At 36.5% G+C, this 23695-nt stretch overlaps 1 protein-coding gene across 1 annotated transcript; it reads right to left on the bottom strand.

The window, feature by feature from the left end:
- Nucleotides 1-21239: 21239 nt before the first annotated feature.
- Nucleotides 21240-22351, bottom strand: LOC148031161 (ESCRT-related protein CHMP1B-like). The gene has a single exon (XM_087684698.1). The coding sequence runs from the start codon at nucleotides 22158-22160 to the stop codon at nucleotides 21552-21554; it is 609 nt and encodes a 202-aa protein (XP_087540824.1). The 5' UTR covers nucleotides 22161-22351; the 3' UTR covers nucleotides 21240-21551.
- Between the last annotated feature and the right edge of the window lie 1344 nt (nucleotides 22352-23695).

The following is a 23695-nucleotide window of genomic DNA, read 5'->3' as shown; positions in this document are numbered from 1 at the left end:
AATCATTGTGTACTGTCATTTTTAGCAGTCACCTCATCCAAACTCAAAGTAACAATAAGACTTTCTACAATCTCGGACCTTGCCTTCTCTTAAAAGACTGCACCTATGCATTCTACTATTTGCCATCCTGCTTTAATAGACTTGTGCTTGATGGGCATGGCTAGTACTTCAAGGAAAGTATATAAGTCTTTACTATCACAAAATTTAGTCATGGGCCTTCTTTTCTTGAGTAAGTGTTACATACCCAATTTTCCCATTAAAGTATATGTGATTAGGTCCTATTTTCGCCCTTGCTTACCTATCCATGAGTTCATATATCTATTTTTACTCATACACCCTTGTAGTAGCTCTCGAATTAATTTTCAACTTACCTAATATAATATTTTATTATTTAATTATGATATTTTAAAATTAAATTTAATTTCTCTAAATTTTTAATACTTATTTTCTAAATATTGATGAATTTTTAATACTTATTTTCTAAATATTGATTAATTATTATCATTTTTATAATTATTATTAAGTTTCTAGAAATATTTTGACTTATTAACAAAGTTCATAATTTATTGATGATCTTTTGAATTATTGTGAACTAATCTAAATTTTTGGAAAAAAATTTAATACTCCAAATAATATATCATAAATTTCATATTAGGCTATGATGAATTTTATCCAAGTTCAATTTATTTGTGTGTGTGTGTGTGTGTGTGTGTGTGTGTGTGTGAAATAAAAAATTTATTTAACAAAAGAAAAAAAATGAAAAAGAAACTTTAGGTTCATAGAGTAGGGGGGTGCATATAGAGATCCCCCCTTCCACAAACTGCAAACAAATAAACAAATAAACAAATAAAGAAGGGCCCTCCCTTTTTTCTTTTCATAAAGAAAATCTAAAGTAAAAGAATTTGCACTAAAACAATTGATTTTTTTAATTTTCTTCTAAAAACTAACGAAAAAACTAAAAACCGTCCTTAGGTAATAAAACAAAAAGAGTTCCATATTACTAAATCTTCTTATAAAGATGAGCCCCCTTTTCCCCTACCCCCCAAAGAAATTATTTAAACGATGGTCCCCCCTTCATAATTTCATCACACAATAAGAAGCCTGCTCTTGATAAAGAGGTGAGGAAATTCTGCAAGAGAAAGATAGTGGTGGTTTAAGTTTGTAATTAAAAAGTATTTGTGATTAGAAAATTAGTTAAATTATTTTAAAATAATTTAAAAATAAAATTATTAAATTATTAACTTTTTGGATAGCTTTTGTCTAGCTAAGCCATTAAATAGTCAATAAAAATAAAATTTTATTACCATATCTTATAAATTATGTTAGGAAAAGTAATACTTGTTTGTAGGTGGTGTTTTTACTTTTGAAATTAGTGAAAAATACACATTTTACTCCTTTCATAATTCTTTTTCTAAAAGAGTTAATTAGGTCTCTTGTTATTCTATGAAAGTGTGTTCATGCATATAATAGTATGTCAAAGCACGTTTACATGCATGATATTAAGCTTGATTTTATGTGTTGATTTCTTAATGAATGTGTGAAGGTTTTGAATGTATTGAAAATTTTATAAAAGTTTAGTTTAATCCTTGTTTAGAAAAGAATGATTTTTTAACATTTGAAATTTGATTTTGAATGCATTTATCTATTAAAATTTTATAACTACATCCATGCTTCTAGTACAGTCAACCATCGCTTAGGTATGTATAATCTCCTATACAAGAAGGTTCTCCCTCATGGTGGGCAAGAACCATTGGGGCTTTGGTTTGAGATTGTAATCTCGATCCCGGTCCTAAGATAGGGAAGAAAACTGATATGAGCCCAATGTGGTTGAGCATTGGAAGGCTGAGGATAAACAGAGCAAGGGTGGCAACTAGGTTTATGGGTTGGTTCACTCCTCGGAGTGGTTTGTAAATATGATAATAATATGAAGTCCTTGCTTTTCAAAAAGGATTGCTTTACTGTTCTATTTAAATGTGTATTAAAGAGCATGTGCAAGATTAATTAAAGAAATTTTCCTCATGTGTTCTCACAATGTGAGCAGCATGCTTGCTTAAATAATTAAAAGTATGCTACAAGAAGTAGGTGTTCTATCTTCCTAACAAAAATTTCCCATGGTTGGGTGGACCCGATTAGCCATGTGGCTTGCCTCAAATTAGAAAAAGGGCCAAGAAACGTGACCATTGCTAGGGTTGAGACTTAGAAGTGACTAAACATTGTTTTACGAGGCCAGTGTGCCTTATGGGCAAAGAGGTTGATGCTCAGTTTCCCCTCATTTCTCACTCTCATTGAACCAAGTACAATGCTTTCTCACCTTCATCCTAATAGATTCGCAAAATTTTAAGTGTTGCAACTCAAGTCTAGATTGCTAATAGTGACTGCAATTGTGTCGTTTGAACACACAAGTTGATCATAATGGGACAATGTTAGATGGTTCTTGCAAGATAGACCTAGGAAACACTTAGTCACCTAAATCTGCACACTAATGGTGAATAGGGACGGTGGCAACTAGGATTGAGTCCATAGATGACTACCAAACTACCCTCACATTGTATCAAATCGTAAATTTTCATACACTATTGTTACTAAAATTTTATTAATTAAATAATGATCTCTATAATGAGAATAAATAAATTTAATTAAATAAATAATTGTATCAATTGACTACAAGTTTTTTTCTAGGGGTCATTTAACTAGTAGGGGAATCCCTAACCCTAGCCATCTAGAGGCCATTTAAATTAGCCCTAAGGATCACTCTCAATGTATGTGAGAGTACCCCAGTTGTACTTGTGAGCAACTTACTACTAAGCAAGATTTTGTTCTTGTACTTTGAACTCTCTTCTTCCTCTTGTGCACACTTTCCCATGCTCCCACTTTGATATTCTAATATGGTATCAAAGCCATCTCTAATCCATTAAGCTTCCCCTATCCACATCTCAGCTTGAGTGCACATGCAAGTTCCATTTCTTCATCATTCCTCTTAGCTTCCATAGTTGCCTGCCATACCCACCTCTGTTGGAGGACCTAGGGAGAACAAAAGAGAGCATACCTTGCCTAGCTTTCTTCTCGAGAGTTGTTTCCCAACTTAGGGTGACACCATTATTCAAGGCATTAAGAATAATGGTCATATGTTTAAATAAAAGTCTTTTTTATCAAAAAGACTTTCACCCAAAGCTTTTCACTATACTAATTTATATTTATTTTATTATTTTATAGCTCTAGTATTTAATTAATCTACTTAATCTAAATATCTAGTTAAGTTAATGATATTATTGATGTAAATTCATTAATCTACCTACTTTAATTAATTTATCTATTTTTAATAATTTAATTTATCTAATTAATTTAGCTAGTTTAACTATTTAACTTTTTATTCAAGGGTTAAACATCATGGGGGTTTCTTAGTCCCTGAAGTAGGCTATCCTCACCCAAGATGGCTCCCAAAATTTTCTTCTTTAGAGGTCACACAAAGTGAAAACCTAACTGTGTGTTGGCAAGTAGCCATAGCCAAAAGCTTCAAAGCTTGGTCCTTTTTTTAGTTTTCTTCTCATTGAATTTAGTAACAGTGACTTTAATCATTAATTAATCCTCTATGGAGTTCATTGCAGATCAAAAGACTCCAAATTCAAAGCATTTTCAACCAAAGGTGACTCCTCAAGCCGATATGCAAGTGGTTAATGCTTAGCAATGAGTGCTTCTTAGCACTAATACTAAATTTGTTGATCACTCCTTATTGGCTACTTTCAAAAATTTAAAAGTTTTTTTATCTTAGGCATGTTCATTAAGTGCTTAAGTATCATCATTCCATTTTGACCATTGTAAGGCTATGTGTTAGCTATAAACACATAGACCATTTTGCATCATCTCTTATCTCATCTTATTCAATATCACATTTTAGCCTATTACTTATTAATGCCAACATCACTTCATTTGCTTCGACACTTCTTGGCCATTGTGTAAAGGATTAGATACTACCATTGCCTAGTGCAATCGGTAAGACCTTTGTATCATGGTCATGGCCTATGTCAATGTTAGACCTCAATTTCGTAAGTTCGATGGATAATAATTTCATCCATGGAAAGTATTAGAAATGATGGAGTGGGATTATTGGCCCTTCATCAAAGAAACCAAATGTAGAAGATGATGAAAGAGCCCAAGCCATAATCATGCTTCATCTGGATGAATCTTTGATTCATCACATTGACCAGCTCTCCACTGTCAAGGAGAAATGGGATGAGCTTGAAAATATTTATTGGGCTAGACAAAAGAACTCTAATTTTTTTATCTTGGAGTATAAGCAAGGAGAAGGCTTGGGTAAGTTTATCTCTCATATATGAAGGGGCTCATGGCACAACTATCGTCACTTCAAGCTCCAATTCATTATGAAGATATCTTGGAAAGCACCATCCTATCTTGTTTGGATGAGGAGAAAAGAAATCCGAAAGAAGGCAGTACTAGTTAAGCATGTACTTCAACGGCCTGTGAGCAACTCATTGTTCATATTATTTCCAGTAAATGTTCCTTTTGCAATAAAAAGGGACGCATTATAAGCAACTGTTGAAAAAAATATCCTAACAAAATGAACTGCAACAAATTTAAGAAGACAAGGATATCACTAGTAAATATCCTACCACACCTATAGTACCAAAGGAATTGAAGGCCAATTATGTCTCCACAGAGCACCTGATGATCTAAATCTATAAATCCTCTACCTATAAGCACTCTTGTAGCCTGATTTATAAAGGCATCCCATTTGATTGGGGATGGTGTGTGTGTGTGTGTGTGTTTGGGGGGGGGGGGGGGGGGGGGTTTAACATTGATATTAGTATGTCTTGTAATCCAATGCCACTCTGGTATTGAGGAGGGGTGTTGAGAAATAGGCATGTGAATCCACTTTATTCAAGGGTGGATAAGGGTAGATGAGTATGAATGGACTAGAGGCATGGTAAACCCTAACCCTAGCCATCCAAATGCTATTTAAACAGCCCTAAGGGTCACACTTTTACTAGCATGTAAATGTATATCCTTGTGAGAAAAACCATCAATTTTCATTGGATGAAACTTTCTTCTCATTTAGAAGCCTCAAAATTAAACCCTTGTTGTCGTGGACACACCCCAAAAAAGAAAATACATAAGATTTTCCAAACACTACTAGTAACACATTTAAGAAGTTTGTTAATTTTAATGGAAAAACACCCCAAAATAGAACCCTCAAGGTCAAAATTGGTAATTTTGGCTGCAAGTAAAATCATTGGGCTTTCAGAGACCTCAAGAGTAGGTAGACTTAACAATGAATGACTCTAATGACTTCATTACACTTGTTTAATATTACCAATAGCCTACTTGTAGAAATCATCAATAAGCTAATTTTTTTCCAAGCACAATGAATCAATTAGAATATTTGGACTTATCCCAATATTGTTACTTAGACATAAGTCACAACACACTAACGTTAGAGCTTGTTACTCAAATGTAAGTCATAGTAGACTAACCTAAGAGCTTGTTACTAGCTAGCATAGTATTGCCAATGATATAGTTTGCATTTCAAACAACTGTGGGAGTATAAAAACATCATTTTTTACCTCAAGGCCATTTAGAACTACATTTAGACAAAGAATTTAATCATGACCTTGGAATAACTTCAAAGCTATGAGAACCAAAAACAAAAAAACAAAAAAATACATCCTTGAGATAAAAACATAATTGTGAACTTGAGGCATCAATAAAGCACATTTGAATAATCTACCTTAATTAATCCCAAACAAGTTGTTGTGCAAGCCAACTAGCATTACCAATAACTTAGAGCTATAAAATTGATCAATTTTGAAGTAAAATTTAGTAGAAAGATAGTCCTTGAGGTCAAACCACAATTTTTACCTAGAGGAAGCATTTGGCTTGTATTTGGATAGCTAAGAAAGCCACAACTTTTATCCACACAGCTAGGGGATAACATACACTTGCCTATGACTAGTTAATTGAGGCTTGACACATAAGAAAATTTTGGGATGAAAAGAACCTTTGAAATCTAATGGAAATTAAACTTTTGACCTTGCACAACCATTTTATTTGAGTGAGAAACCCTAGAAATAAAAGAAATGACCAACAAAGACTAGGATACATAATGGCAACATTGATGCAAATGTAGATACCCTTTCTAATTGTATATAATTAGGAAAGCATTCTAACACAAGCTAAAATGAAAAAGGAACCTATGAAGCTTAAATAAATCTTGAATTTTGACTCATAGGAGTGGTGTATACAACTATGTAATGGACGTAGGATAAACTCACTTGAATGGAACAAAGTCCCCCTAGTCCAACAGCTCATTTAGACCACCCTAATCTCTCTTTGAGAGAAAGCCTTGTTGAAGGTCATGTAAACTACATAGAACTTGTTGAAGATAACGATAATCCAAACATGGACCTAAAAATTAGATACCTATTAGAATAAGACATCCCGAGGGGGTCAAGAATTCCATAAGACTTCTTCATGAACTAGTGGCCATAGACATGGATGAAAAATCTAAAGTAGAACTAGGGGAGTACCTAGAAGCTACTATGAATTAGAGCTACAATGCCATGTCAAGAGTGGTGTTTCAAAGGATACTTGGCCATGAAAAACTATTGAGTGAAATAAGGGTGGAGACAATTTAAACACTAATCACGAATCTCAAAACAGCTAGCAACTCATAAGACTTAGTTACAGACATTATACAAAGGCAAAACTTGAGCAACCAATTTGCCATAGATGCTAGTATTAGAGTAGTATCAAATTTTCTTAGAGGCATAGGATAAGCTCTTCTAGTAATGAGCAAGCCAAAATTCTCCCAAAATTGCCCTAATGAAGAAGTAATTTAACAAGTATTGATTGTGTGATGACCCTTATAGCTTGTTTGAGTAGTTTGAACATGTTTATGGAGCCAATGACATAGTAGCTAATAAATAATAAGGGCTTTGGTGTGTGCCTTGGAGAAAAAAAGTGAATTTGGTTCATCCATTTGGACTCTACTAACTAGGTCCATTTCTCCATGATTCATCAAGAAATTTTCCAAAGCAAGCGAGGGGAACAATCTCATAGTCTAGCTTACGATGAATGCCAAGCAAGGAGGAGAAGACCTATGATTATGTGTTTGGAAGGAAAAGTTGGTTCAAACAAATAACCATGGAAAATTAAACCCTTAAAGAATGTTGTCTCTAAAGTCTACATCAATGGGATTTGATATGAAAGACTATATGAGGCAACAACCAACATTTCTAATTGATACCAAATCTTCTTAAAGAAAGTCTTTGATTAGGGAAAATGAGTTTACAACATGCACGAAGAGAGAAGTCTGGTTAAGCAACACATAGCTCCACTAGCACGAGTCAAATAAAAAAATGAAGAAAAAATATCTCACAAGTGATGGTTATGCTGAAAATAACAAGTCAAAATTTATTTGAGACTAATGGTAACTTTGAAACCTAGGAACACCTATTGGCCCAACATATAGTGCATACATTGTGGCAACAGACACTTTCCATCAAAATGCTCTACACGTAAGAGCCTAAGGGTTTGTTCTAATTGAATTAGGTATGGACATGATGTTGTATTTGTGAGGCTCCAAGGCATCTAAATGTATTGCATTAATCCATTTCCAATTGATAAACTTGCCTTTTACAGAAGAGGAGCTCCCTTAGCTCTACTAACTCCACTTGAACAAAGACCTAATGTGCCTAGTATAAAACCAATACATCTAGTATCCTTAGGCCACTGAGCACTTACTAATGTGTCCTCCAAGAAATATCATTGCCCATCATTAGGAACAATTGATCATTTAAGATTCATAAGAAAATCCTTCTATATATCTAACAAATAAGAGAATGAAGTGGTTTTTACATACTACAAACCTATCCTAGTCATGGTGTTAGGAAGACAAAAATGGAGAGGCATGGGACAGTCTAATGAGAAAATCACATACTGCAATTACAACCAACCACACCATACCTCCTCAAGGTGCCTTGAGGAACAAGAAATTTAAAAAGCTAAGAAGGTGGATTATAGATGCCTTGTTTGTGGCATCACACACCTATATCTTGACTTAAGTGAAGGCCTTGTTATCCCTTGAAATACACTATAAGGCTTTACCATATGTTTGACATATTGCATATACCTTTAGAGGGCTTCAAGGTATCTTTACTTTATTTATATAAGATTTGAAGGGGCACATTATTGCATGCATATTAAGGGAAGTTGTAGAGTTTTCTTACAGAAAGGAAGTTGAGGAGAGAGGACACTTGTCTATGTCGTGTTCATTTATTATAGCATGAGAGTGTATTTTTTGGGAAGATGATGAAAATATGATCACCTTTACTATTTCTTTATTATTTATGATGTGTACTGACTTTTTGTAGCAATTTCCTAAAACATAAATGTTGTTTACTGTTGCTTTCTTATTCAAGCATTTATTGTTTAAGTTATAGACTTTTGTGAATATTCATGTAGCACTCTATATTGGTTATTATTCTTTGTTAAAGTTGTGTGTTAGAATAGGCCAATACACTTTGGCGATCCTACCATGATGATGCCTACAAGAATCTCTAGTTATCTTTAAAGAATTTAGATATGTAACACGATGAAGTTTCAAGGGCTTAGTTTGGAAGTTGTAAGGTGAACGTACACATTGAGGACTTATAGTTTGTTCTTCAAAACTAGAATGTCAATGGAAGAGGAAGATCTAGAAGTAGTAGAAGAGAGTGCAGTTTGTTCAAAAGCAATAGAAGATGAGAAAGAGAGGAAGTGAAAAACTTTTGGGCCAAGAAACCAAGTGATGAAGAAGCTAATTACTACTTGTTGCAACAACAGTCACAATGCATGCAATCACATGGCCCAAGGAAAAGGAAAGGTAAACAAGTCACCATGTCATAAACATTAGGCACCTCCTAACAATAGACCGCTTTGGCCCCCCCTAATGCATGAGCTTTACTTATGGCTTTAGGGATTTAGTACTTGATGTTAGAATATTTGAGAATTATTATGCATTTGCATAAGTGTGGTGTCTTCTTGCATAAAAAGGTAAAATGAATTGTACTTTAGAGCGTGGATAAATGAGAACAATTGAGGTGGATGGATAAGAATCTGAGTTTGCAAGTTAAAAAGGACCAAATGCAATGTATTGAATGTACCTAAGTACCTATTTAAAGTGGCATGCTCCCAAAGTTATGCTCTCTTTGTTTGTGAACCTCCTTGAATATACTCTTCTACATGTGGTATGGAAGCCAATAGTAGCTAGTGGCAAGTTAATTTTCCATTTTAGAGAATTCTATTAGAAAAAAAAATTAATGTTTTCTAGCCTTGTATATTTATCCTCATCTTTTTTTCTTGTCCTCACGCATCAACTTGCCATAGCATTTGAATTGGAGTAAATCATTACTCTATCTTGGTCATCTATCTTTATTACTCCTCTATGGTGCCCAAGCACTACCCGTTCACTTACAACACTCTCTTATTACTTAATTACATTAAACAACCATAGCTTTTGTGTGCTACTATTTGCATAAATAGTGTTTCTGAATCTTCACTGATTTTCTTCCATTTCTCTCATATGCAATACAATATTACACCAACACATTACATGCTACTAATCTATGAAGAAGAAGAAAGATCATAAGCTATCAAGAAGGAGGGGACAACTATTTGCTTGCTTACATGGAGAGTGAGAAACAATTCATCCTAAGGAGGGGTGTGAATTATTGTCACCCCTTTATGTTCTCACTATAGGTCATCATCATCAACAAGTGTTATCAATATTTTCTTCTACATACTTTAACAAGAAAGAAAAGTAAAATGAAAGAGATACCATATGCTTGATGTAAGCTTGAAGAAGAGCTTGAATTTGGATGCCTTGCACGTATATGTAACTTCCATCAAATATGAAAAACTCTGACATAAAGACCATCAAGAATTTTCTTGTTAATATATAAAGCTCCTTCTCCATTGTATTTCATTGTCTATACTTGATAATAGGTCTAAATAAGAAATGATACATGAATTTCACTAGTATTTCAATCTTATACTCAATCTACATTATTGATTAACTTGCTCCCTCTGCCACCCTTACTCTCTCCTATCTCTTTATATGTATGTGTATATGTAATCACATTTTCTTTCTTTTTTTCTCAATAGTAGCATCCATTAAGGATCTTACACGTGACAAACTAAAGGGTAGTAAGAAAAAAATTGCAACCAAATAAGCTAGTGCAGTTTAGAGAGAACCCTTGATTTTATGTGCAAGCCTGATCAAATATTTTCGAAGGTTTGGTATTGGTACATGGTATCCATAATCATCGTCCTCACCAGATAGCACCTATTGTTGAGACTTAGAGTAGTAGAAGTTAACCAAAACAAGAAGGAGACAAGGATGAAGACAGCCACCACAATCAACGCCCAACTATTCAATCTTAATTCAACGTCTTTTTGCAAAAAGATAAGGTCCTTTACTAGAAACTATGAAGATTATTGGCCTTCATCTATTTGGATTATCTCCACATTGTACCATGGTGAACTAGTTATTGTTAAGCCACTCAAACGAAAACTACTTTCATATTGAGAAAGAGGTAGTTCATAGAATCGTGTCCACAATGCAAATCTTTGACTAGTTCAAATTGAAGCTTTAAGGACAAAAGCCATATCAAGCCAATCAAATCCACGATGTATTCTTGCAAAACAATGTTAACAACCTTGTGCATATTTATGTGTTAAATAATAGTACAACCCATTGAGCGATATCCAAAGCAATGTAATGCCACATTAATTGACATATACATTAAGAAGATATAGCACCAAAATCCAACCAAATCCCAAATTGTATGTATCCCAAGGAAAAGATGATCAGTGTAATGTCTTGCCAAGGTATGTACTTCCAAGAACCATCAAGCCAAGCAATGTATCATTATAGATCCATCTTAACAAAAAAAAAAATATGTACATCATAAAAAATGAAGCCAAAGTGTAGCTAAATAAAGTAAAGGCCAAAGAAAATGACAAAGAAGGGCCGATTATTGCCATAAAATCAAGCATCAACAAAAAGAATGAAGAGTGACACTAATACAAAGACGAAGATCGACGAAGACAAGAAGACAAGAAGACCAAAGAGACAAAAACTAACAACAAATATGAAGGCTAAGCAATGAAGCAACAATGTGAAGAAGCATTAACACAAGACAAATCCTAAGAAGACAAAGAAGCCATGAAGAAGAAGAAGTAGTAGATGAAGGAGCACCTGACCGCCTATTACCAGTACCAAATAGGTACCTAGTGGGGGAGGGGGGAGGGAGGAGGGGAAGGGCCTGTTAGAATATTTGAGCATTATTATGTGTGTATGTGTGTGGTGCGTGCCATGTATGCAAAGGCAATATGAGTTGTACTTTAGAGTGTGGATAGATGAGAATGATTGAGATTGTTGCTAACCTTCATCATACAGTAGCTAATAATTGAGAGAAAAATAAGAAGAGAACAAATTGCACAAGAGAAGAAAACTCCAAAATTTACATGACACAAGATTGGGTGTAATCTTTTCCTATGCATGGGTGAGCACCTCTTCCATGCATGTATTTATACTATTGAATTAGGATTTAATGCTCAAAAATACATTGAAAGTATCCTTTTTAAGTTCTTGCTTTTTTCTCTCCTTGCACAACTTGCTTTTGTGCAAATAAATTAAACACACTCTATTTTAAATAGCTTTACAATCAAAAATAATATTTTATCTTCTCTAATAAATACATAATAAATCTATTGTGATGTGTGCATGTAAAGTCCTTGCACTAATAGGTACATACAAAAATATAATGTTTTTGATTTTGAAAATTCCATGATGTGAGTCATATAAATTTAACATATTAAAATGCACGCTCCAAAATGATAGGAAGTGTGGTTTTTTCTTTGTTTTTTCACATGTACTTCACTCATTCTTACATTAGCCCTCGAAGAAAATCTAGCAATTAGGATGACCTCACCCACTCAATCATTAAAAAAGGCAATTGCTATGCATTATTTTATATGTAAACATGCCACATAAAATGCACAAAGTAGATGAATAGTACACAATCAAGCTTCAATCAATTACAAGTGTAAATGTATAAACAAACTTTATGCATTCCATGCATGTAGCCCTACAAATAGATAAATTGAACACAAAATCAAGTATAATTATACTTAAACTAAAACAGTCAACAAATGAAATGTTTAAGCACACATACATGGATATCTCTTTCAACTATTGCATGAAGCTTAATATTTATAGATGAACAATACATTATAAATATCAATTTCTTGCACTTAATGCATTCTTAAATGAAGTGTGAAAAATGTTTTATGTGTTTCTAATTTCCCCCCCCTTTTGTTTCACTCTTTATGTTCATTTCATGTTTATGCAATGTACACACTACAAACAACAAAAATAGAGCAGCATCAATACCACTCTCATGCTACCTATTGAAAGGCAAAGCCCAAGTGGTAGCACACAAGCAGAAGCAAGAGTAAAGTAAGAGCTATAGTGAATGGAGCAAGGGAACAAGAGAGAGATAGATACCATATGTTGGAACTCTAACAATCATAATGTGTGGCTAGCTTTCCCTAATTCAATAGTCATTGAAAGAATAAAGAATAAAGTGATCGTGATGGGCGCCTGCCACCTGTAGTGTATAGATGTGCGATCTTACAATGTGTGAAGTAAATACATGGTAGTGTAGGCACATGCACCTTTACCCCTAACAACCTTACATGTCGCGAACTGTAGCCATAAACAAAACATGATCTATGAATCTAGATACAACCAAGGGATATAAAGTGCCAAACTTGGCACCACATACTAGAACAAGATTCCCACGGATGATCTTCCAAGAAGAATCCCGAAAGAAAACAAAGTAACCCTCATCATCCAATGTGATAATAGAGATAAGACTCTTCGTGAGAGCTAGTACATGTCGAACATTATGTAAAGTAAACATATTGCCTGAACCAAACTGCAGTCGAATATCACCAATACCAACCATTTGCAATGCAAAGTCATTCCCCAAACAACATACAAATCCAATCATACTGCAATAGGTGTGGAACCACTCTCTATGAGGGGTCACATGAAAGGAAGCCCATGAATCCATCAATAAACATTGAGTAAAACCAGGCAAGGCATCAGTCTTCACTGTGTTGTTACTCATCCAAAGACGAAGCTGCAAGTATGTAATCATCATTAGAGTCAAGTTGTTGCACTACATTGATCTCTTTGATCTTAACACTGGACTTAGTAGGGACAATGCTATGATCATCAAACTTATCATGTGCTTTCCCTTTGCCCTTTCCCTTGTGCTTATCATTGCACATTTTATGGCACTACGGCTTGATATGTCATGTTTTCCCATAATAATGGCATGTCAAATCGGACTTACGTCCATAGAACTTACTGCAAGACTATCCACGGGACTTAGAATGAGACTTCTATGAGTCTCTACCACAGCAGTCATTCTCACTCTTGCCATCATGGCAACCTTGAACAATCAAAGCATAAGAAGTACAAGAATCATCCACATTCTTCCTATTTATGTCCTCTATCAAGAGTGCACCCTCAACATCAGACAATTTAAGCCCATTCTCGGGCATATTTGTATACATAGCAATATGGAACGTGTCCCAAGACTCAAGCAGTGTGACCAACAAGAACAAAGGTGAAAGATTGTTCTTAAAGCCAATACCTTGCAATGACAACTAGCAAGAAACTCGCTCAAATGCTAAGAAACAATGGTACCTTTCTTCATACGATGGTGTATAAGATGCTTTAGCCAATACATCTAAGAAGTAGGACTCTCCTTTATCATAGATATTGCGAATTTTCTCCCAAAGATTCCATGCAGACTACTTCTATGACAACATTATAATAAACCTGCTTGTTGAGGGATAGGATAATCATGTACCTACAAAGCTTATCTAAGTCATTCCATACATCCTAATCTTGATCTTCAAGTTTAATGCTCGTGCATTTGATCGACCTAATTTGAGATTTTTGCACCAAAACTTGCCAAATTTGGATCTTCCAATAGCCATAATTGCTACCATCCAACTTTTCAATGTTGAAGTTAGCACTATCATTTGAATGACCATCCATACTATAAGAAAACAAGGCATGGTACATACCAAATAGGCCATTGTAATACCTATAAATAGTCCCAAAACCACTGCCAAAACATGTTGAAAACAATATGTACTGACCAAATAATGAGCTATCCACAAACTATGATCAAAATAGCATCAAATGGAGGGGACTGCACAAATAAATAATACAACGGTTTGCAATAACAGAATGATGAAAATGAGGTACATCAATAAGAAATCAATGCCAAATAGGGGCAATCACTGATACAAAATGACTTGCATGCATGGGAGTAAAAGTTGAAGTAGCTCAAGCTGAACTGCAAATAAGTAATAGGCATATGCTTTCATTGATAAAATAGGCTTCATCCTTGCTTATTATAGCACTAAAAATTATAGTAAAACTGAGCCAAATATGGGCTCAAATTAGTCCAAAAGCATTCCAATACATTAGCCAAACATTCCCCAAGTGTTCAACATCAAATGAACATCCCAAGAGCATTACATAAGCCAAGAGCATGACATTTTTCAGACAAATAATATTCAATCCTATTATGTCATCAATGATATCTATGAGAAAACTGAGCTAAAAGAGTGCTCAAATTAGTCAAATAGTATCTCAAACCAATGACATATGATCTCCCAAGTATCCAGCAACAAAACATAGCTCCACTGAATCGTGCCCCCCCTTCCCCAAAAAACCCCGCTCCACCCAACCCCCCCATGACATGGCATACCCAAAAAAAAAAACCCCACTCCACCGACCCCACTCCACCTCAAAAAACCTTGCTCAACCCACCCCACCTCACCCCCCCATGACATGGCACACCCCTCCCCCCTCAAAAAACTTAGCTCCACTAAACTCCCCCCCCCCCCCCCCCCGGGACGACGTAGCACACCCCCTCCCCCTCCTCAAAGGTATATAAGCATCTTGAGAAGCATATACAAGCTCCAAACATTGAAGATATGGTTGTCCCTATTTTATGAGAGCTACCCTATTTACACAGTTAATAGTTGAAGCTCAATGACTCAAAACCAATGCTCAATGTTAATGGTCAATGTCGGGAGGAGTGGTAAACAATGCCAAAGCCTTTGTCCAATGCCGATGAGTGACAATTAAGAATGTGTGTCACTGAAAGAATAAAGAATGAAGTGATCGTGATGGGCGCTCGCCGTCTCTAGTGTGTAGGTGCGGATACTGTCAATGTAGTAATACACAGGTGACTAAACACATGGGTCTTTACCCCCAACATCGTGATCAATGCCTTCAGACTTTACACTTAGTTTTCAAAGGCATAACCTGCTTCTTTGGAACCAGTACATGTCATATCTGCATCTTTTATGTGAACTTTATGCCATCAAGCTTTTCAATATTGAAAATAGCAATATCATTTGAAGAACCATTGATAATGACAATATGCCGATGTAAAATCCAAGAGAATGGACTGCTATAAATGATTGTAAATCAGCCTTCAAAACTCAATCAAAATAAGGGCAAAACAAGAGGAAACACCAAAATATAAAGCTTCCACCAACTTCTTATCATAGACTACCAAAGTACAATGTCTGCTCTTCAAAAGAATATTGAAATTTGCAATTACATTAATACTAAAACAAAGACAGTAATATATGTCAACCCAACTATGAGAAAATAGCCAAGAAAGCAAGGTTCCACTACCATGTATATTTAAGTCGCAATCCGGATATAAATAATACAGCTAGCGGTAAGCATAAACCATCGGTACCAAACACTATCATGAACTCAAAGTATCAATAAACTATACATCCCATAAGCATATACATCAGTGACAAATTGTTGATGAAGGTAAGTGTCTGTGTTTAAAGTATATGGTATCAAATCAACCCCCACAAGTGGAGGTGACTACATCCATAACATATAAGAGAGCGTATACATAAACCAAGAATTCCATTGTCTCAAAGAACCAAGCTTTGGTAAGTATGTACAAGCATCTCCCACTAAAAGTGAATTCGAAATACAAGCGAATAAGCAAAGCTCAAGATATATACATCAAAGCATGTGGAAAGCCCAAGCACATCACAAATACACCCAGGAGTATAAGCATTGGTTGGCGATATTCTCTGCCACTTTCAAAGGCGCGACATTTCAATTGTATGAGAAGCAAGCAACATAAACTTTTAACACATGGGACGACTTGAAGTTGACATTTCTCATTGAATTCAGGCATGAAAGTTTTGAAGAGCGGATGCGAGAGTTCATGAACCTAAGTCAATCCTCTAATAAATGAGTAAAAGCATATGTCTCTAGAATGGAATCCATACTAAAAATATGGACTAACCATCATTTGGATGAAGGTATCCAAAAGGGAGTTTTCCTTATAGGCCTACAATCAAAAGTTTGCAAGTTTGTGAAATTAAGAAGACCAATCAATCTACAAGCTGCACTGGAAGGTGCAAAATTGTATGATGAAGTTGAAGCAAGGCTATCAATTACCTCAAAAAGAAGAGTCCTACCTCCTTCCATGCCATGAATGGTATACTAATGATACTTTTGTAAGTAAGAATAAAAGCTCAAAGCAACTAACCAAATCCCAAGTACATCAAATGTAGCTCAAATCCAAGTGCTAAAGTATATCATAATCATATCTAAACTCATACATTAATACTAAATATCACCATCGACATATAGCATCCGAAATACCATAAAAAAATAATAGACATTTAAAGCATGAAGTTCATAGTTGTATACTTATTGTCCAAATTGTTATGACATCAATAAACATTTGCAAAAATGAGCTAATCAAACTCTAAATAACCCAAATAGTATCCCTAACCATAAATATACCATATGGACATCAAAGTAGCACTCCCAAAGCATCAAACATGCATTATGAAATTTCATTATTTATTGTTTAAACTAAAACTGTCATATACTATGTAAAACATAGAAATAAAAATCATACAAAATCAACTCGATGAGTGCTCAAATTTGTAGTTCTCATCATGCTCCTCATTTTTAGCTATAGAACACTTGAACTTGATATCGTATACAAAAGTTATATCCAAAATATGAAAGTGTTGTCAAGCTACGATAACTATATATTACTTCTGCAGCATGCTTCAAATCCACTCAAAAGGAATAGAATGGCTACTCCTTACCTCAATAAGTACCTAATAAGACTCAACTAAGCTCTAGGAAGCTCCTCCATAAGCGAGAGCAATTTGAAATAAGCCAAGAGAAGGAAAGACTCAATACATACCTTGGAATGAAGAAACAATAGCTACCATAAAACCTTGAGCTGAAGCTTTGAATCCGAGCTAAAGCAAATGATAAAGAAGCTCCTCAAATGGTTAGCTCTGATACTAGTTAAAGATAGAGCCCGAGTGGATGTACACAAGCAAAAGCAAGAGCTATGTGACGAATAGAGCAAGAGAGCAAGTGAGAGAGAACACATATGTGAGGACTCCAATAGTCACAATGTGTAACCAACCTTCCCTTATTCAAGTTAGTGAAAGAATAAAAATTAAAGCGACAATAATGAATGTCTACCAGTTGCAATGTATGTGTGCAATCACAAAGTATGAAGTAAATACAGGGCGATGTAGGTACAAGCGTCTTTACTCCCAATAGCGATCCCCCATGAACACGACATTAAAACATCTATGAACTACCAACAAATGACAATGCTTCAAAATCAACACTTTTATATCTCATGTTTCACCCCATTTTTCTTTTTCAATTGTCTATAATTATTTTAGCATTTTAAGCATTTTTCATGTAATTTTGAAGTATAAATAGAGTAATTACTAAATTCTCTCTCAAATGCAAGCAATCAACAAAGAATACATTACAAATTAATGCATGAGAATAAGTTATTTCATTACTTTAGTAAACTATGAATTAAAAGGATATACTTGGAAAATTTATAGGTACAATAAATCCCAAGAGCATGTAAATGAGAGAAAAACCCACTAACACACTTAATGCCAATGCTATGCTCTTTTCTACTTCATTTTGTTATAGCATATCAGTTTTGATTCCTTCTCTCAGCGCCCATCCCCTTGATGCATTTCCAGTGAGATGTAGAATGTAGGTAAGAACATGTAATATGGGAGACATGGATATGTAGAGATAAGAGAGATTGTTTTGTTAAGTACTCCATTACATCACAAAAAGAACATATAGGTGGGTAGATCAGAGAATGGAGATCAAGATTCTACAATTCTCTCATCAAGATGGGATGAATTGATTCAAAATGGGGGAATTATCATTTGTTTTTCCATTTTTTCACACTTGTTTACTTCCAAGTTTTTTCTAAATGCAACTCTTTGATTCTTCGTTTGAATGTCATTTCTCCACTTGAATTACAATTTTGCATAAAGTGTAAAGGTTGACCTACACTTTGACATCTTACAGACTATCATTCCCCAATTTCCAAACTTCAATCTTGAGGCCTATCAAGCACTTCCACTTCCAAAATTTATGAAAAGATGTCTTTTACGCATGTGAAATGTGGTGTTACCTAGTTGACTTTTGAGTGTTTTCTAGGTAACTTTAGTGTGTTTTGATCTTCAAAAATGTTGCATGTGCCTCTAAAATCTTCACAAAATGCTCAAATGCTCTTAGCAAATCCAACTCTCAAATATGCTTGAGCTGCTCCAATCATAAGGGTCTAGCTGGGAATCTATGACGCATGAATAGCCAGTGCCAGTCCTAAATTTTAAAGGTTGGAGCACCTTTCAAAGGGGGTTTTGCCCTTCTAGAGAAGGGTGATACATAAATTACCCTTCAAAAGAAAGGTAAGAATTTTAGAAAAATAGTTATATGGCCTTCCAAACTCTTTAAAAAGAAAAGGAGAGGTCCTCTAAGGCCTTCATTCTAAATGAAAAGTTGGGTAGCCCTTCAAATTTGAGGGCTGATGGCCACCTCCAATACACATTTCTACATATCTATAAAATACAAATCATCAATCAATACTTAATTACGCAAGTTGAAAGTATTACCTTTTCTTTTTCCTATTGCGTTGTGCCAACTCCAGTTGCATCACTAGGTTTGTGTACGAACGATGCATCAATGCTTGGCAAAACCAAATCCTCGCATCCTCCTCTGGTGAACATTTTGCAATCCTGCGATCGAATAGCTCCTCCCCCATCGCCGAGAGTTAGCTCTGACACCAATCGTAAGGCACGAAGTCTTACTTGCCCAACTCAATACCCAAAAACGCAGAAGGCATCCTCGAGTCCTTATTGCAACAGCGAAGAAAAACAGGTTCAGGTCTGCCCAGCAGAACCGTGTTCTGGAGCCCTCAGTGATCATCCCTAGCCTTCATAAGATAGCACGTTGGGACGACCCAGTGCCAACTTTTCAGCAGGAGGCTAGCACCTTAGCTGAGCTTTGGTATCCATCCAATTACTCTCACATAGGATCTTGAAACCAGCTTCGAGAGTTCTCGTGGCTAGTAGGAGCTCCCCGTGGACTGAATCCCCCTTTCTCTTCACGATGCATAATCACCGTCCCAGCTGAATTTACACTCCCTCCCCTTGGCTCCTTTCCCATGTTCGCCCATTAGTAAAAGTAAAAATTGCATGTATGTTGCCTTTAACAGATTGTGTGAGCTCAGTTATTGAGTGCCTGCATAAGAGAGACACTGTCAGAAGATGTGCATGAGGCCTGCATAAGAAAGCCAGGAATTTTCTACACTTGGATAGGACGGCTCTTTTGGTCTGTGTCTTTGCTGTTCCACATAGAGAGATTTTTGGAGACTGTTGAACTAGCATCCAAATTATGGTCACAATTGTTTGTAGTTTTGACTGTGCAGTAAATCCAACCACTTTATAAAGCAGCTTGTGGGAACATTATCAGTATTACGTCTGAGCACAAAGATGGAATGCATTCCTAATGCAAAAGGTGAATCCAACTATATACCAGACTCCCACACTTTCAAGTGAATATAAAGTCTCAACATGAAAGATTCCCCATGTGAAGACAGCTCTAACTTATATACACCAAACTCAACTTGTCAGTAGGTGCATCTTTTGATGCTGCCTTGTTTGCCACAACCACTTCTTTTGGTCCTGGCACACCTCAACTTGTCAGTAGGTGCATCTTTTGATGCTGCCTTGTTTGCCACAACCACTTCTTTTGGTGCTGGCACACCCAAGGTCTATTGCCAAATGCACATGGTCTATCTATTATTTACAAGTTCTGCTTGATTGAGCATCCACCAAAATGACAAAAATTACGGCCCATCTTTCTCTTTCTCTGGGTAAGCTCATCAGAAGTCCCTGGTAAGCAATTTTGAAATCATTAACTTGCAAGACAAAGCATAATTGTGCATGGCCCAGTACTGGACACCTTTTTGACTGGTGATAAGTTCTGCTGTAAACCGTGGCACCGAAATCCGTATCCTCGAATTGACATATTGAGAGTCAGGCTTCACAACTCACAATATTTAAGAGGAATATAATTTCCTATAAACCAGAAGGCCTATTCTCTCCAACTGCAATCCAAATGCTGTGTCCTTCTACTCTGCATCCTCTTGGCAATATATTGAAGTGTTGAATTTACAGAAATACGACAAGAAACTAAACAGCTGCACAAGATGCTGTGACCCTACCCTGACTGCCCAACTGTTGATGGAACGTCAAAGGCATTGCTTATACATGTAAACCATGGCTTAGAATAATGCAAACAAATGTAGCTTTCCTCATCTTTTATACGTAAGCAGTGATCTAGCTGCCATCGTACAGAAGTTGAACACCAACTTAGGGGGGAAATACTCTTCCCGTTCAGACACTCCTCAGTGATCTGCTTGTGAAATGGACATTTAACAAAGCAGGAGCTCCCTTGACATCAGACACTTAGCATGAGACGTTTTGTTTAAGCAGCATATTCATCGATCATCTATTCATCATTATCAGTGTTGAAAAATCTGTCAGTCATAGCTGCAAAATGGCAGGGACAGCATAATGACTGACAGACGAGTGAGTCTAGCTTAGCCTTCATCCTCCACAGAGTCCTTGTGCAAGACACCTGTTGAGTTTCTACATGTAACGTTCTTATCCATGAAGAAGCTTAGACGGGAGAGGGGCCAATTACAAACAATAATTGAAGAGCAAATGATAACACAGCAAGCCAGAAATAATAGTCAACTAGCAACCTATATTTACTGCCAGTAGAATGCAGAATAATAGGTTTACAATTATTGAATTTTGCATTGGTTGAGCAATAAAAGTTACAAACCCTTGATGGCAGCATCAAGAAAGAGTGCTCATTGTGCTCATTCTCATATGAGCTGATATTTCATGTCATCTGAAAGCCTTGAAGAACTGTACATCAAACAGATGTTCCATCCCTCCATAATATATTAACGACTGGCCTCGCATTTTCTGCTTACTCAACCTCTGCTTTTCTGATACACTTTCGTGTCTATTGCGACACACTGCAATCCTATTCATCCACGGCTCTTAAGCTCTGCTAACCGCCTGCTCAGATCGTCTTCCTCTGGAGCCTCCTTCACAGGAACTGGTGCACTAGTGGACGGCTGTGGAAGGCCAACAGAAATCTCGAGACCGTAGTCATCAGCAACCTGCTGCATCAATGAATTGACCTCATCCTCAGGGGTGGACAGGGATGTGCTTCCAGCCATGGCGGTCTCAACAAACTCGGCCTGCACCTCCATATTGACAAACTGCTTCTCGAAATTGTCCATGGTTTCTGACATTTTCTGCAGATTGTTGCTCGCCAGGGCCGTATCGAGCGATTTGACAATGGATGCCATGGATTTGGTGATGGTGTTCATCTTGGCCTGTGTATCGAGGCGCGAGACCACGGCATCAAGGCGCGATGCAAGGCGCAGGTAGTTGAGCTGCTCTGTGCGCTTGCGGATGGCATTCTCTGCATAGATGCGAGCACCGTCCACGTTGCCCTTCTCAATGGCCTTCTTCACCTTGAGCTTCTCGCTTTTCTCATCTTTTTCGCACTTGCGGGCCTGTCTCTGCAGGGTTTTGGATGTGAATTTGAGCTCCATGATCTGGTCGAGCAACTTCTCTGTGTTACCCATGGAGATCGGCTCGGTGTTTGTGTATTACACCGCAGGCAAACTGAGAAAGACAGGAGGATGAGACTCGGGAGAGAGGGGGGGAGGCAAAGACAGAGACAGAGACCGAGAGAGAGGCACGACTTCACTTACGAGGCAGTTTCGCGAGACATTCATTCATACGTGTGTCATTTTACAGCCTTTATTGATACCTTGGGTCGACACACAAGAAATTTAAAGTCGGGCAAGACCTATTATCAAAATGATCTTGCTCCATAATCTCGCAAGATCACTCTGCACATGTATATTTTATGTAGAATGGCCCTTTAATTGTAATGGCTTTTTGAACCTTGAGTATTTGGCAATAGCAATGCCGCACTATGTTCCCAAATCCAATCGGCCCTGGCATGCATCAAGTGTTCCTAAAATACATCTGTAAATAGATGTCTTATCTAACCTCTCCAGACCATCCAAGAATAACAACTAGTTTTCACCAATACGAACAGCATCAAAAACACATGAAATGATGCATTATGTCCATCATTGAGCTATGTTTTAATTAGCTTAGAAGTTCGTGCCTCCTCATGCTTATGGGTTTCTTGCGACACTCCACTTTGCATCTAATTTTCTAACAACCCATGGTAATCAGACAAAGTATATCCATGTTGTCTCAAGAGCATTTGCAGGTGTTTGAAGGCTTTATTTCTTGTCTCTAAGTATAGTTGGTTGCCTTGCAATTCAGCCACTCTCAACTTGTGAATAATATCATCCATAAGAGAAACTTCAAATCTCTTCCACGACTCTCATGGAGAAGCTAGTTCATAAAACACCAGTATCGCCATAAATAAATTCCTCAACTATACACTAAGCTACATGTATGAGGCCTCCTTCAAACATTGAAACCATTCTTCATCACTCTCTAAGATACCCATGGTTGCACAGGCCTCCTTGAATGTGATGCAAAGCCAAATGTGTGCAAATTCTCGCAAGATGTGCATCCCCAAGAAGTTGTTAAGAGCAACTTGCAAATAGTATCTCTCATATTGAAGTGCCAATGCAGGATATGATCCATCGAGAGGCTTTAGCTGTTGCCGATGCTATTCTCTATGGATTACAGATTGAGGAGGTTGATTCTGAAGAAGAGACCTTTGAGAAGCCTACAAATGGAGCTATATGATGTAGTCTAAGAAGTCTCTCCATCCTTCACTTCAGCCCATACATTATGTTGAGAGCAAAGATGCGCCTAGATTGGTGCCTCGTAGCCATTTTTCTCGAAGTCATTGGGCTTGTGCGACTACAGAAAGTGTTGTTAAGCTTGGTGAGACTGAGACTCCTTGTGTTACTCTTTTGGATCATGGTTCCGAGATTAATATAATTGTGTGAAGTTTATATGATACTGGTAGATGGCCAGTTGATGTGGATCATGGTTGATGCATGCGTGCGGCCAACAACACTACAGGAGATTTATATGCTGCTTGCCCAAATCTGAAGATTTCTATTGGAGATGTGAGTGAGTCTTATCATTTCTTTGTACAAAAATCTTGTTCTTATCCTATTAT

Source organism: Lygodium microphyllum, chromosome 9 (genome assembly GCF_053477565.2).
Source record: "Lygodium microphyllum isolate KBCC chromosome 9, Lygodium_microphyllum_v1.1.10, whole genome shotgun sequence".
In the NCBI taxonomy this organism is placed as follows: Eukaryota; Viridiplantae; Streptophyta; class Polypodiopsida; order Schizaeales; family Lygodiaceae; genus Lygodium; species Lygodium microphyllum.
Note: the sequence above shows the minus strand (reverse complement) of the source record. Positions and strands in the feature narration are given on the sequence as shown.